This window comes from Sarcophilus harrisii, chromosome 4 (genome assembly GCF_902635505.1).
Source record: "Sarcophilus harrisii chromosome 4, mSarHar1.11, whole genome shotgun sequence".
NCBI lineage: Eukaryota > Metazoa > Chordata > Mammalia > Dasyuromorphia > Dasyuridae > Sarcophilus > Sarcophilus harrisii.
In genome coordinates this window covers 325,355,160-325,372,421 of record NC_045429.1, presented here as the reverse complement: position 1 = coordinate 325,372,421, position 17,262 = coordinate 325,355,160, and the positions used below count along the sequence as shown (strand labels likewise).

Sequence of the window (17,262 nt, the reverse complement as noted above, 5' to 3'; positions counted from 1 at the left end):
TAATTTCTCCTCAATATAACAATCCTTCCAGTACCTGAAGGTGTCTAACATACAGCCAGGAAGATATGAATTCAAATCTTTCCTTAGAGTTATTAAATGACTGGGCAAGTCATTTAATCAAAATCAGCTCTAAATTTATGATTCCATAATTCTTCTCCAAACTGAACATTCTTCTCCCCTTCCATGTTATATCTCTGTGAAATGAATGATTTTTATATGGTTACTTTCAGTTAAGTGTGTACATAGATGTGCAAGGTGTTGGAAAGGAATGAATAAAAAAGGTAAAAGTCAACCTCTAGAAAGGACTTATTATAGCAATCCAAACTAACATCTTTTCCTTGTTTTGAGGTACTCCCCAAATTTTACTAGGCCTTGAGGTCCATGTTGGGTTGCCTAGTAGCTTAAAAAAATATTTCCAGTGGCAAATGCTTTTAATTAATATGGAACAAGTCTTTCCTCACAAAATCTGAGGATCAGATAGACTTAGGACTTCCTTCTGCAGGCTTTTATATACCCAGGAAGAACTACTAAACTCATTCAGCTTATAGCTTTTTGGGAAGGGGGGTGTCTTCTGTACAATTTCTGAAGAAACTCTCCTGGGGTGATTGCACATATCTTGGAATTGTATTAGGTTTCTTATAAGCTGAAGGTATGACTCTCCTCTCTCAGCAAAGTCTTTGGAACTAATGATGAGATTCAAGAAGTCTAGAATACATGAAGTCATCTGAAAAGAATTCAGACCCAGGCCATTCTTGAGTCAAAGGGAAAAGGCTTTATTATATCCCTTAAGACAGGCAAAGTTGGGGAAAGATGCAAGCTAAGTTCTCTAGTAGAATTCTTAATTATCAGGAGAAAAGATGCTATTTCAAGGCATCCTTGATATTTCTAAACAAAGTTCCTAAGAAAACTTTATAATTACGTGGGGAAGAGAGGGTGGAGAAGCTTATATAGTTAAGGAATAAATTCTGGAGTTGACATCTATACCTTGGCCTCCTGATTGTGTACAGTAACAGTGAGGTCAAGATAATCCTGTCAATGCAAGAAATTCAACAAGGGTTTTGCCACAAAGACCCTCTTAAATTCAGAAAAGGCTCTCTCCTGTCAATGCCCCTCCCTATGGCCCATCTGGCTTCCAAGAGCCTGGTCTTTTGCTTATTCACCTCATAACTATCCTTGATATGAGATGGCACACTTTACATCCACTTCTATCAAAATGTAAATATAAGCCCAGAGATGTCAAATCTCTCTATGGAAAGAGAAGAGTAAGCCAGCAGTATAAGTTTGGAAGCCCCTGAATATGTGATGATTACCTTTGTACCAGTTGATAGGCAGTAAAATTTCACTAATTTAGATTTAGACTAGAAGAAAAATTTATATGAAGCAGCAAAAAGTTTGAACAATAGAATACTGTGTATTGTTACATATATATGTACCAATTGTGAAGTTGGTATTAGTTTTTTGTGGTATTTTATAAGGCTTGTTAATACCACATTTGTTGGAATCCAGGCAGAAGATATGCTATGCAGTTTTTATTTTATTAATCTGCATGTCAGTGTCTCACATTTTTCAGTCTGCCGTCACTAGCATCTTTGCTTCTCAGAATCAATACACAATCCACACTTTGATATTCTTGTATCTGCCTTAACTATCAACCCAAGATGCCTAGCAATACAGAATTGCAAATAGCACATTTGTGATGCTCGGTAACATCAACAGAATTGTAAACAGTTGTGATATTTATCACTGCAGAGCAGAAATTATCATGCCAATGTATTTACCTCAATTATGTCTTGGATTCATTCCTGTCCTAAATTTACCAAGAATGTCTTTGATTCATTGTATAGTAAACAATACTTTTGTTCCAGTCAAAGGCATTCTCTATCAAGTTTTTAACAGGTCTGTCTCTAGAATTGTTCATTGGAAGAGATGGTGAGCCAAAAGTCTGGAATCGCCCTAACAGAGAGTTAGTCTCAACCTGGATGGAATTCTTCCTGAACATGGACTTACTGAACTCTTGGCCCTCTACAACTCTTCCCTTTTTATTTAAAAAATGAAGTCTATGGTCTTTATTTCTCATAGTTGACAATGATTATAAGATGTACTTAAAAACACAAGGGACTAAGCCAATGAGTATAAAAATAAAACATGTGAGAGGAACAAAATGCAAAAGTATAGAAGTCAGATTATTTATAGCATTTATCTTTTTTAACCACTCAAATATTTGGTTAGCTACATTATCAGGATCAATTCCAGGGACACTACTTTTTTGTCATATTTTCTGCTAAAAGAGCTAGGTGAGCTATATCCCAAGTGAGGCTGGAATCATATCTAGCTCTATTTATTCTGTTCCTTATTTGAAGCTATGTCACATTAGTGGTATCATTACCCTATCTATATGGAATTACACATACATGAGTGAATCTATAATCACAAGCTACTTATTATTGAGTTTCCAAATTGTTTACATGATCCTCTAAGGATATTAATGATTGTTCCACTAACTTAGTTCTTGTTTTAATTCATTATCTAGATTTGTTCTTTAAGAGCTTGTGATAAAATTTTTCTTTTGCTAATTTATCTGCAAATTTAGCAGCCTGAACAGATTCTGTAAGATCTGTAGCTGAAACAGCAAGCAATGTAATAATTGCTATAGCTGCTAGAATTCCAATAATTTCTAATCCAACAAATCTCTTTCCTACTACTATTATTTTCTAACTTTCTTTTGATGTTATTCCAAGTCTGTTCACCTGCTGACTTATACCAATTGTGATTAATCTTAGTAGGCATCATCACATAGGATGGGTGTCCAATAAGAACCATAGGTAGCAAATTAGACATTTAGATAAAAAGTAAGACATTGGGATTAAATACAATTGAAACATTTTACAATATATCCTCCTAGTGCATTCATGATTTGGATTCCAGTGCCATTTCTTAAAACAGTATCTTTAGTTATCAACATCTGTGGATATTTTAAACATGCTGTACAATATATTACTAAGGGGCTTGAAAACACCATGGAATCCCATATCTGAGATGTGAAAATTTGTGCCATCCTAAGTCCCAAATACATTGTTACAGGAGACCCACTCAGACACTGGATAATTTGGGGTCCATTTATCAATCAGTTCCAGTTCTTCCCTAAACCAAAGGGCCCAAAGTCCTTTGGGAGCAGGGGGGATGATCTCATCTTCTGAAACAACTTGTTGCTGAGAATGGTTGTAGAGCTGAATTAACTGCAACTATTTATGGAAGGGGTGGTAAACTGGAACTGATTGAAGTATCCCATGATTCAGTTCCTTGAAGCTGGCCAATGCAGCTGTGACTGACCAAAATCTAGAATACAAAACAAATCTAATAAATAGAGATTAGGATAGTCTGAGATAGAAAGAAAGTCCACAAACAATGCTATAAAATGTGAAAAGGTCAATGTAGAATGTAGATTGGCCAGCAACATTTCAGGTAATGAAATATATTTGTGTCACAGGGCACACAGTATATACAAATGTTGAAAATGTTTCAGCTTTAGTTTCAATAAACAATAAAACAGCAGGTTTTATAGACAATTATGTTAATTGTTCTTACATTATTTTGGAAACCTATAAGGACTTTATTTCACGCAAACATCTATATGTATCTATAATAAATAGATGACTAGACTAAATATTCATTCACCAAATTATTTAGGATATTATGACATTTTCAGATTGAAAACAACAAAATATTATCTAATTGAATTTGTGCTGACCATTTGTTCTTATTACAGAAATTTGTTATAAGAAGAAAATACAGGGAGTATAATAATGCCGTCAGAACTAGTTCCTCAGGCCTCAGCCTGGGTGCATACAAATGACAAAATAAAGCTTTCTTATTTTAGATTGATATCCAATGATAAAACTTCTACCTTATCAGACTCAGGAATGATCAGGTGGGAAACAAAGAAACAGAACTGAGAAATTGAGTCAGAAGGATCTCACCTTGAGCAAAAGGTCCCAACTCTTGTCCAGATATAGACCTCTATCAATTCAGGGTCACATTTCTCTGAGTAGCTTATGATAATTCTCTCAAGTGATGGGTTACTGATTTAATGATCAAGCAATCAAATTCAAAACTCCAAAAAAAAAATCAGTTGCAGTCCCAAGAGGTTTTATCTCTAATAGCAAATTCTACTAATTGCAACTTAGGGCTAGATAAATTATTAAAAAAAAAAAATCAGTTGCAGTCCCAAGAGGTTTTATCTCTAATAGCAAATTCTACTAATTGCAACTTAGGGCTAGATAAATTATTTTTTAAAAGTTTACCAAAACTTAGATACATAAGAGATTGTTTAACTTGTTTGTATGTTAAAACTCAACCTGGTACAAAGGATTAATCATTAAATGAACATATAGAATTTTAGTAAATCCTTTCATATATATATAATATATATATTATATATATTATATAAAGTTTATATTTGTATATATATTACTATATCTCCTAAACAGGTTCATCTCTCAGGGCTGATGACCCTACTTATAGTTAAGAAAACTGGAAAGCTTACAATTTAAGGGGTAGACAGTGGTCCCAAGGAAGGAACTGAGCTGTTTTTAGCCCAACCTCCATCATTCATAGTGTTTTTATGGTCTGTGCTGTAATCATCAGATTTAGGTTTAACATGATGACAATAGCTCCAAATAACTTAGTAAACAATTTTAGATTTTCTCTGAGTAATAATCAAATAGTTTAGTTGTAATTTTCTATTAATTTTTTAGCAGCAGTGAAAATACCTAATTCCTAAATTACATTTACAAATTAATATAAAACAGGGTTAGTAAGTCCAAATAAACTTTTCATCTTATTTTAGTTGACAAATCTATTCTGTCTCCAAATTGTTAAGCAGAGAAGTTCTCAGGGTGTTTCCATTCCCTTAAGTATTTTCCTTTTTATTTTTAGGGAGGAAATAAGATGCAAACATATTTTAAAATTTATTTAATTTTAGTTCATGAGAATTTCTCGGTATCAATTAAATATTCCAGACCAACTGAATTGCCATTTGGATATCTTCCAATTCACACAGATAATTTCTCTTTTGTAAGCCAGAAAAAAAGTTAAAATGTCAATTTTTTTTGTGATTGGGCCCCGAGAAACCTGACTCTTGATAACCCAAAAGTAGGCTGGTCTCTTGGCAGTTTTTGAGTAGCTATGAACTGCTTTCCTGTTTTCCTAAATTTAATGCAAATAGATTACAATTTTAGTGGGCTTTGATTAACGTTCCTTTAAAATTGCTTTTACTATCGTATCTTAAGTTACAAATTGTCTTTCTTTCCCTCTTCCCTGACTGGAAGGGGAGGGAAGAAGGAGGAAAGAGAAAAAGGTTCTATATATTATCTTCCTAGGCCTAGTGAGGCCTTAATTTAGTTGAATTTGCTTAATTTAAATTACACACACCCCAAAATTATTTATCTCAACATTGGCATTGTATATTGGTCACATCTAAAAACCCATAAAGTTATCAAATATGAAGCAATTTTATCCCTAAAGCAGTTAACATTCATGTAGCCTTTGTTTTGTGCTAAGCACTTTTACAATCATGTGCTCTTCGTAACAACAATCATTATTATTTATCTTTACAAATCAGAAAATTGGGCAGAGATAAAATAATTTGCCATAAATTACATAGCTAATATATTTCCATAACTGAAACAGAATGGTGAGTTTACTGAAAACAGAGTCTGAATGTCTTTTTCACTTCACATTTGCCATGCTGGGTGCTGCCAGGAACACCCAGATTCTTCCCAAGTAGTTGCTGGACAGAATCTGATGAAAGCTGTGGTGACTGGCGCCCAGGAATGCTGATCATGGAGCCTGACCACCACTACATCCCCATTCCCCCAAACTGGGTTGGGGAGGAGTTTGGGGCAAGGATTTGAGCCCACAGGCTGTTGCTGCTCTCCCAACAATACTTTAGCATTCTTTTTTCTTAATCTGAATTTGAGAGGAGAGAGGTTAGCAAATAGAGAGATTCCGGCTATATAAATCTTGTTAGCAATCCTTATGAGGGTTCACCCTTAATCCCAATGGAGTAAAAAGGAGACTCCAGACAAGATATAAGTCAAAAAGATTGCTATTATTTTACTAGTTGTTTCTACTATTTGCTAAATTCCTTGATCAATTTGTCTCAAAACTTTGAGAATCTGCTGTCATTTTCACAGCTCTGTAATTTTGATTAGCTAACTTATTTTCTGCAGTCCCAAGTTTGGCCAGAACTGGGGTTCACAGGAAAAAGTTAGGCTGTTTACCTTTTTAAAAGGAAATTAAGGATGTTAAGAAATCTTTCAAGGAACAAAATCTAGCTCATAATACAAATATGACATAGATATTCTGCGCAGAAACACACACAGACAATAATAACTTGGAAGAAGACTTTCCAGCTTTGTTAAAAACCATAAACATGAAAAATAAAAGCAACTACTTAGTTATTAACATTGTGCAAACATAAGCCATTCTTTTACACAAAAGAAATAATTACTATTAAAGGAATCTCATTTTAACCAGCAGATGTCCAGGACTGGGGCTGTTTTATAAACAGCAAATTTGCTCTCTGAAAAATATTAAGAGTTTCTTGAACAGTATACAGTGCAGTAATAATTGCATATAACTCATTCTTCTGTGTATATTCCAATAGGGTGTTAAAAACATATTTAATAGTAGGTGGGATATATAAGTATATATATATATATATATATATATATATATATATATACACATATATATGCTGATTGTTTATTAGTAGCATCTGTAAATACTATCTACTGCTTGCAGCTGATCCTCAGACTTCTTTTTGAATTAGGGTTAGAATCTCTTTATAAAATTTTGAATAATTTTGTTAATTCATGTGTTTCTAATTTCAAATGTAGTTTTATCCAATTAATATCCTTCACCAATTTTTGATAATCATTTACTATAATTGTTTATTATAATAGTATAAGTAGTTACTAATCATTTAGTAACTAAATTATCCCTTCTAGTATCTATTTTAAAATTGGCCTGATTAATGTGTTTTTAATTATCTGTCCTAAATATGAATATGGTAGGGCTAATGCAGTTTCTCTGGAGCTATCTTCAGTCCATATTTTTCTAAAGCCTCCTTTGCATCTCTCAATACCTGTAATTTCTGATCATTGACCCTTTTGAAAAATTTTTTATGACTACATTCATTCCTTTTAGCAACTCTCTCCCTCATAAATTAATAGGGAGTGTCTGAAGAACATATGGTTTGAACTGTCCTTCTTTATTATTCTCATTTTTCCATAATAACCATTTGGCACTTTGTTCTGGCATTGGTCTATCACCTATACCTTGTAAAGGCGTATGTATCTATACTTTAGGCCAAGCCTGTGGCCAGAAGCATTGTGATATCACTGATTTATCCGTTCCGTGTCCACTAACCCTTCAAATATTTTTTCTTCTATTTCCAATTTTAAAATTGTCCTGTAGACAGTTATAGGTTGCATCCAGACTTCCTCCTTTCCTGTGCTCTCCAAACCTTCATCACCTTGAATTTTTTAATATTTTTTTCCTACTTTTTTGTAAGGCATTAGTCATAACTGTGCTATCCTCTCCCCCCTTTTTATTGAAATATCCTGCTAAGGAGCAGCATAACAAAGAATGCGTATTTCCCCTAGAGAATCAGAATCCATTACTCCAGACACAACCATAAGCCTTAACAATGACCGTGAACTATGTCCTATAATGTGCCCTAGTGTACCAGATGGAAGTGGACCTGCAATGCCAGTAGGGAGAGAGCATTTTCCCATGTCATCAGTAATTCGGTGGGAAATGGGTAACATGCATTAAATCCTGTACTGTCTTAAATCAGATTTGTTTGATTTATGGTATTGTTTGTGGGCACTGCTTGAGAGGGAACAAGTGAAAGTATGGCTTCCACTGTTTGATGGGCAGAGCCCCGTGGGCAGTTTCCTGATATTTGATCACTTTCTCTATTATACTGTGATTGGTTTTTGTAGGAGTTTGGCTTTTTTGCATTTTGGACATAGAGTCAAAGGTTTCTCTGGTGAATTGCAATGAGGTGCAACCTTTTTTTTATTATTATTATTATGTGACCTAATTGTCCATAATTAAAACATCTAAGAGAATTTGAAAAAAATTTTTAGATAGTAAATTTTCCTGATTTAGTGCAGCCACTTTGAAAAGTATAAGTGCCAATATTCTGACACCTCTGAAGTAAAGTCATTTTTGGTTTTCTCCCAGCTAACATTTTTTTTATAATTGGCATTAGCATTTTCAAAGGCAAGTTGTTTCAACAAAATTTAAGTTGCCTACCTGTATTGATCGAAGGTTGGATTGCAATCATTAACAGTCCACAAAAGTCTCTTTAGGTCCTGGTACTTTAACCCATACAGCTTGCTGCTCTAGGCATTCCTTCAAAACAAAACAAAACCAAATGCTGCCTTCCATATTAAATAGTCTTCTCTTTCTAAGGTGGTTTTTGCCACTAATCTAAAAGGTATTCAAGCAGTTGGGGAGAATACTTTCAGATAATATTCTCTCCCCCTGCTACATGATTGATTTTGCCTTATTCCAATTCAATATTTGCATTATATTGATATTAGCTGGACAAGGATCAATCTTATAATGTTTATCTTATATATATTTATATAATATCTAATATCTTTTATTCCATACCTCGTATATTTATCTGCTATTTAATATCTTATTCTTTATGTCAGCCTGGTGATAAATTACTTCTAGTGATAAATTATTTTTGGTGATTGATCACCTATTTCTTACTTTAATTTAGTTCTTGTGTAAAAAAGTTTTCCCCCTTACCTTATAATTGCGTACTCTAAGAGGCACTCTTAGAAGCCAGATCTTTAAGTCCGTCTTGACAAAGCTGCCAAGCATTGAAATCCAGCTCCAGTGAAAGACTAAGGGTGAATGATTAACAGAGGACCAGGAGGAAGATATGCTAATGCAGTCTTTATTTTATTAATCTGAATGTTAGTGTTTTATACTTTCCAGTCTGTTGTCACTAGCATCTTTGCTTCTCAGAGTCAATACACAATCCACACCTTGATATTCCTTTATCTGCCTTAACTATCAACGCAAGATACCTTATCATTAAGAAATTGCAAAAAGCACATTTGTGGTATATAGCAACATCAATAGAATTGTAAATAGTTGTGATATTTATCACTACAAAGCAGAAATTATCATACCAATGTATTTAACTCAAGTATATCTTTGATTCATTCCTGTCCTAAATTTACTAAGAATGTCTTTGATTCATTGTATACTAAAGAATGCTTTTGTTCCACCTGCAGGCATTCTCTGTCCAGTTTTTAACAGGTCTGTTTCGCCAATTGTTTATTGGGAAAGATGGTGAGCCAAAAGTCTGAAATAGCCCTAGAAAGAGTAGGTCTCAAGTAAAATCTGGACCAAACTCTTACTGTTTATGGACTAATTCACTCCTGGCCTTCTACACACATTTATATGTATTTAAAACACTGACGCTATATATGTATATGTATTTCTATGTAAATACAACACGTTTTATAGGCTAGGAGCAAATATTTCCACAAAGCAATATATTAGTTGTGTGTAAATAGTTGAGTATTATAAAAATAATAAAACTTTTCATATTCTACTGAAAGCCTACTATGATACTTTATTATATTACACAATTCTAAAAGACTTAATATTTACTCCCAGTACATTGTGAATTTTGGCAGGTTCTACTGGGCTGAAAAGGCTTAGAATATGCTTCTGATGATTATTATAATCTAATGTATAGTATTTAATCTAATATATAGTGTATAGCATACACTAGAGTATAAACTAATCTAAAAAAGTATAGAGACTGATTACTGGGCTTGTTGGTTGAGTGATGAATTTTTCAGCCTTGTAATTCTTGAAGATAATCTATTTAGGCATAGGATTTTTGCAATATGCACCACTGGAGAAAGAACTAATGAAAGAACTGATCTTTGTTTTACACACACATACACCCCTTTGTATTTAATATAGCTTGGGGTCCTGGGGTTAGATTTCTTTCTTAAGGACCACACTTTAAACCCAAATCACTTTGGCTCCCATTAATTGGCTAACAAAAGGCCCCAGGCCAAACCTCACTGGGTATTTGGTTTCTGATTGCCTCAAAAAAGAATGTCAACAGCACTTGTTTCTGTCTTGGCAAGAAACCCTCAGGATCTTGCTTCCCAAATTGGATTCCCTTTCCTCCCTCACCTTATGCTCCTTCCCTAGTACAAGAGCTCATTCTTTGCCTCAATTCTTACCTACTCTTAATAACTGAAAAGTTGTCTCAATCTAAGACTTGTTAAAGACCTTAGTTTAAAAAAGCCAAGGTCTTCTACTGTATTCAGAGCCATCTCTGTGGTCCTGATCTATATGTTGCCACTGGACCCAGGGGGCTCTGTAGGGAAAAGTGAGGCAAGTGATCTTTCACAGCCTCCTTCACTATATCCGATTCACTTGCATGTCATGGCAACATCTCCTTAATGTCATGGCCCTCTTTGAAAATGAAAACCAAACAACAGCTGATTAATCCTTAGAATCAAGAGTTAGAACAAGGGATCTCTTTTATGCTACTCCCCCAATTTGCTTTTATATTTAAAGGTTCTGTCCCCAGAGAGATAAATATATTTAGGATCCAAGGGCTCATTAACCCCTATTTGTGTGCTTTTCATTGACAGTCAATAGGCATAATTAGAATTAGTTCTAAGAAAAAGTATTCATTGAAATAACAATAGTAACAACAATAGGTTCTTTTTTTTAATACTGTTACCCCTTTATTAACCAAGATTACCTTTTACTTTCTCTTTTTCTTTTCTTAAAAATTGTTTTCTTTTTTCCTGGTTATACGTGTACATTAAAATTTTTTTAAATATACATTTCTTTATGAATTGTGTTGGGAAGGAAAAATCACAACAAAAGGGAAAAGTCACGAGAGAAAAAAAAGTGAACATAGCATGTGTTGATTTACATTCATTCTCCATAATTCTTTCTCTGTACTCATATGGCTTTCTCTATCCAAAGTTTATTGGGATTATCTTTGATCATGGAACCACTGTGAAGAGAATCAAGTCTTTCATAGTTGATCACTGTTGTTTCTATGAACAATGTATTCCTGGTTCTGCTTGTTTTGCTTACCATCAGTTTGTATAAACCTTTCCTGGCCTTTCTAAAATTATCTTGTTCATCACTTTAAAAAAATAATTATTTTATTATAGCTTTTTATTTATAAAACATATGCATGTGTAATTTTTCAACATTGACCCTTGCAAAATCTTCTGTTCCAAATTTTCCCTTCCTTCTACCACCCCCTCCCCTAGATGGCAGGTAGTCCAGCACATATTAAGTATGTTAAAATGTATGTTAAGTCCAATATATGTATACATATTTATACAGTTGTCTTGCTGCACGAGAAAAATCGGATCTAGAAAGAAAAAAAACCTGAGAAGGAAAACAAAAATGCAAGCAAACAACAACAAAAAGAGTGAAAATGCTATGTTGTGGTCCACATTCATTTCCCACAGTCCTCTCTCTCATTGTAGATGGCTTTCTTCATCACTGAACAATTGGAACTGGTTTAAATCATCTCATTGTTGAAGAGAGCCATGTCCATTAGAATTGATTATCATATAGTCTTATTGTTGCCGTGTATAATAATATCCTGGTTCTGCTCATTTCACTCAGCATCAATTCATGTAAGTCTCTCCAGGCCTTTCTGAAATCATCCTGCTGGTCATTTCTTTCTTTTTTTTTTTAAATAACTTTTTATTGACAGAACCCATGCCAGGGTAATTTTATACAACATTATCTCTTGCACTCACTTCTGTTCCGATTTTTCCCCTCCCTCCCTCCACCCTCTCCCCAAGATGGTAAGCAGTCCTATACATGTTAAATAGATTACAGTAGATCTTGGATACAATATGTGTGTGCAGAACCGAACAGTTTTCTTGTTGCTCAGGGAGAATTGGATTTAGAAGGTATAAATAACCTGGGAAGAAGAACAAAAATGCAAACAGTTTACATTCATTTTCTAGTGTTCTTTCTTTGGGTGTAGCTGCTTCTGTCCATCATTGATCAATTGAAACTAAGTTAGATCTTGTCTTTGTTGAAGAAATCCACTTCTATCAGAATACATCCTCATACAGTATCGTTGTTGAGGTATATAATGATTTCCTGGTTCTGTTCATTTTGCTCCTGCTGGTCATTTCTTACAGAACAATAATATTCCATAACATTCATATACTGTAATTTATTCAGCCATTCTCTAATTGATGGACATCCATTCAGTTTCCAGTTTCTTGCCACTACAAACAGGGTTGCCACAAACATTTTTGCACATGTGTGTCCCTTTCCCTCCTTTAAGATCTCTTTGGGATATAATCCTAGTAGAAACACTGCTGGGTCAAAGGGTATGCACAGTTTGATAACTTTTTGATCATAGTTCCAAATTGCTCTCCAGAATGGCTGGATCCATTCACAGTTCCACCAACAATGTATCAGTGTCCCAGTCTTCCCCCAAACCCTCCAGTCTGACAGGTGTGTAGTGGTATGTCAGAGTTGTCTTAATTTGCATTTCTCTGATCAATAGTGATTTAGAGCACCTTTTCATATGACTAGAAATAGTTCCAATTTCTTCATCTGAAAACTGTTCATATCCTTTGACCATTTATCAATTGTAGAATGGCTTGTTCATCAAGCCACTTTTTATAGAAAAGTAATATTCCATTATCTTTACATACCATATACCATAATTTATTCAGCCATTTCCCAATTAATGAGCATCTACTCATTTTCCAGTTTCTTGCCAATACAAAAAGAGCGACTATGAACATTTTTGCACATATGGATCCTTTTCACTCTTTTATGATTTGGGGGCAATACAGACCCAATAGTGAGACTGCTGGTATGCATAGTTTTATAGCCCTTTGGGCATAGTTTCAAATTATTCTCCAGAATGGTTGGATTATTTCACAACTCCACAAACAATGCATTAGTGTGCCAGTTTATCTCCATCCTGGGTTTTTAACAGAAGTCAAATGAAGTGAGATGATTCTAACCTTGAGGTTCAATTAATGAGATAGAAAAGTAAAATTCAGGACTGATGTTCTTAGGAGATTGACAACTTGAATTAAGTTACCAGAAGACATAGAGGACAGTCTTCCATTGTGAAAAATTCTGGAACACTATAATAATAATGATGATGACAAATAAACTATATTATCTCTTTGAATTCTCAAAACAACAATTAATGTAGATAATGTTGTTATATTCAGTTTATAGAAAGAGAAACTGAGACTTAGAAGCTGAGCAACTTTCTCAGCCATCTGTGACAGAACTCAAACACATCCATACCATAAATCTGGCATTATCCACTGTGCCATATAAGGATATTTCCAATCCAAGAATAGTGGGGATATCTCACAAACAGTTGTGCCAGTAGCTTACATCTTGAAAAGTTTAGAGACCTTATACAAACACATTTCTAAAAAGATCTATATCTAATAACAAGCAGATGATAGGCCAAATATTCATCTACCCAATGATGGAAAAGTCATTTAACTAATGATCACATATTTTCAATAGAAAATAGAAATAATTTTTTTCCTGAGGCAATTGGGGTTAAGTAACATGCCCAGGGTCACACAGCTAGGAAGCAGTAAGTGTCTGAGATCAGATTTGAACTCAGGTCCTCCTGACTTCAAGGCTGGTGCTCTATCCACTCTGGCACCTAGCTGCCCCCCAAACAGAAAGGTTTTATACTTACATTTTTGTTCATGGCTTTTAAGCTGACCACTTACCTCTAAATACAGAGAATTTCTATGAGAGAATAAAAGCAGAGACCTGTTTGACTTTAGGTATGGAAACCACAAATGAATTCTACCCCCTTGTCAGACTCAGGAATAGGTGGGAATCATTCCAATATAAAGGAACATGATTTTGGGAATCAAATTGGAAGGGTCCGGCTTCAGTGGACCTCAAAAAGCCAAGCCTTCAAACTCCTTTTTACCCAGATGAACAAATATCCACCTTCTGAAGTTCTGTAGCATTTCTCTGGGTTTTCTGATTTATTGAACCTTGTCCATACTTGGATTCAAACTCAAGAAATAATATTAGTTATAGTTCCCCCCAAATTTGTCTTCCAAATAGCCCAAGGATATGGTAAGATGAGACTCTCACAAAGAATGGGCCTTAGGGATTTCAGACTGGATGATCTCCCCAGAGGGTGGGACCATGGAGCTAAACTGATCTCTATCAATGCCTTCCCCCTGCTTGCCTTAAGGGATCAATTGTTTAGTTTGTTTCTGTCCAACCCATCATTCAGGATCTCATCAAGAGTGTACTTACCCATAAATATACATTTTTTTTTTTGTTGTTGAAGCTGATGTTACATATATTTCTGAATGAAATTTTCTGCCAATTAATTTTGGTTCTGTAAACATGCTTGTATTCTTACAACTCACTGACAGAAATTTAATGCTTTGCATTTTGAGTTAAGCTTATCTATTTGGCTTTGTGAATGTAAGTCTTTTCAAAATAAAGAATAATTTGAAGATTTAGTTTTTACTTTCTGCTTTTGGACTTCACTATTACAGAATTGTAAATAATTATAATTTTTTTTAAATGACAAGCTAAAAAAAACTGTCAGGACATGTATACTTAAATTGTATTTAACTTATACTTTAACATATTTAACATGTGTTGGTCAACCTGCCAGTGGGGGAGGGGATGGGGGGAAGGAGGGGAAAAAATGGAACAAAAGGTTTGGCAATTGTCAATGCTGTAAAATTACCATGCATATAACTTGTAAATAAAAAGCTATTAAAAAAATAAAAATGACAAGCTGAAGAGGGTAGGATGAAATAATTTGCTAATTATGCAATGGTTTTTAGTTTGGACCTGGTCTACTCACTTCAAAGTGAAGAGGAGGAGGTTTGGAAATTCAATTCAGTTCAATGAACATTTTAACAGCTTTACAGTAAGGTCTGAGAATACAAAGATCAAAATTACAAAAAGAAAAAAATATCCCCATCCTCAAGGAGGACATAGTCTTTTACATTTTTTATATAACTGCCAGTTTCCCACTTTACTTCTTAACTTGTAGATCTGGCTCTAGTTTCACTTTTCTCCAAAATATCTATTTTTTTCCCACTCCCTTTTGTACTAGGTGGACCAGTGAAATTGAAGACTATTGTTGATAAATTAGCTACTAATGAAGAATTTCCCGAATACCAACGTAAGTACAAACTTCAAAATGAATATGACTGAAACTTTTCTTTCCCTATGTGAAGACATATTTTATGAATTTAAAAATCTAAACATATTTAAATTTTTATAGGATTTGCCCAATCACATCTTTGCAGTCTGGTTTTACTTGGTAAAATAGAAATGCCAATTCTCTTGCTCCATGTTTTTCTATTTTGGGGTGGAGTTTTGTCCATTTAATTATCCATTCAATACTTACTGGGCATTGCTCCACGTGCCATAGTTCCTGAGGGGTGATTAAAAAACATGTAACTTACTTGTTTACTAAATTGAAAGGACATTATAATATCGGGTAAACAAGATATAAAGGTTTATAAAGAAAAGTTAAGTAAAATTACAAGATTATCCTTGCAGATAAATGTGTATGAGGAAAATTATAAGAAAACAAATGGTTAATAGTTCACTTTTACATCATCAGCCCTGTGCAATCAGATAGCTTATGGCAAATTTTCAACAGGTATCTCTTTATAGAATTTCCTTTATAACCAGGTATTTACTGTTGATCTATCTAGGAAAAGGAACTTCACACATCAAACAATACATGTCCATCTTTTTTCTTCACAGATTCATTTTTAGCTTATGATAACATAGTCAATTCATTGATATCAATCAGTGCTCAAATGCAGTGATTCTTTTGTTTTTATGCCAAGGTTCTTAGGTCAGTTCAATGTATCCCAAATCTTAAGAACTCCTCACTCTAGCAAATGAACACATCCTCCTTCCCACCCCCATATCTAAATCAGGCTAGATTATTTTTCTTTAGATTTGGCAGTTTAATGGTTTTGTTCTTTTGGTTGGCATGTGCATATATATATAGGAATAGAAGAAGCATGTAATGCTGCCATAAATGTTATTGATGGGAAGGTAAAAATTGATGAACTGATGCCCACCCTGCAGCACTTGGGAGTCCAGGTAGCTGATGATCTTATTAAAGAAACACTGGAATTGGTGACACCTGATGGTGAGTACTTTAGCTTTCAACTGGGTTATTTGCTCAAATTACCTCCACTGGCAAAACTACAACTTCAATAGGAAAAGTGGAGGGAAAGGGAACAAGCATTTATAAGCTATGTATCAGACACTGTGCTAAATATATTTTCAAATATTTCATTTGATTCTCATCACAACACTAGGAGGGAAGTTGCCTTTTATTATCCCTATTTTACAGTTGAAGAAACTGAGGCAGACAATGGTTAAATTACTTGCTCAGGATCACACAGCTAGTCAGTATCTGAGGTTATATTTGAACCAACTTTGGTTGAACCAACTTTGACAGAAGCCCAGATTTCTACTCTTGGAAGGTAATAACAGAGATCAATTATATAGTTTTTTAAAGATGGCAGAGTTCTGTCCATATATTATCTTTTTTGATCCTCACAACAACCCAATGAAGGGTAGGTAGTGTTACCGCCTCCATTTTATAACTGGGGAACCTGAAGAGACATTGTCTTCTCTAGTCACATTGTTAAGTAAGTTTCCAAAGAAAGATATGAATTATGTGTTTCTGACTCCAAATCTAGCACTTTTGCCCAAGATTATATTGAGACCCTAATGAAGGTAGGCTTCAGAAATAGTCAACATCAGATTTTTTATCTATGATAAATAAAATACAGCAAGAAGAAACAGAGAAATTTTATTTAAATAACTATAGAATATATGAAATGCTTGGGAATCTATCTATCAGTGCATATATACATTCAGGAAATTTTTAAAATACATATTTACAGATATAAAAATAGATCTATATAATTGGAGATATATTAAGTCTCATGGGTATATTAGCTAATATAATGATAATGACAATACCATACAAATTAATTTATTCAGTAGCATGCTTTACAAACCATTAAGGATTATTTCATAGAACTAGGGGAAAAATCATCCAGAGAAACAATAGATCAAGAATCTCAAGGAAAATTACAGGTGGGAGGAAAGTAGGAAGAAAAGGGGCCTAGAAAATTAGAT

At 34.1% G+C, this 17,262-nt stretch overlaps 1 protein-coding gene across 1 annotated transcript in view; it reads left to right on the top strand.

Moving 5' to 3' along the window:
- LOC116423618 (EF-hand calcium-binding domain-containing protein 13-like) overlaps positions 1 to 17,262 on the top strand; it is a 56,650-nt gene that overhangs the window by 18,197 nt on the left and 21,191 nt on the right. The window contains exons 8-9 of the mRNA XM_031968644.1: positions 15,200 to 15,268; positions 16,115 to 16,258. Coding sequence (XP_031824504.1) covers positions 15,200 to 15,268; positions 16,115 to 16,258 — 213 coding nt within the window. The remainder of the gene's footprint in view (positions 1 to 15,199; positions 15,269 to 16,114; positions 16,259 to 17,262) is intronic.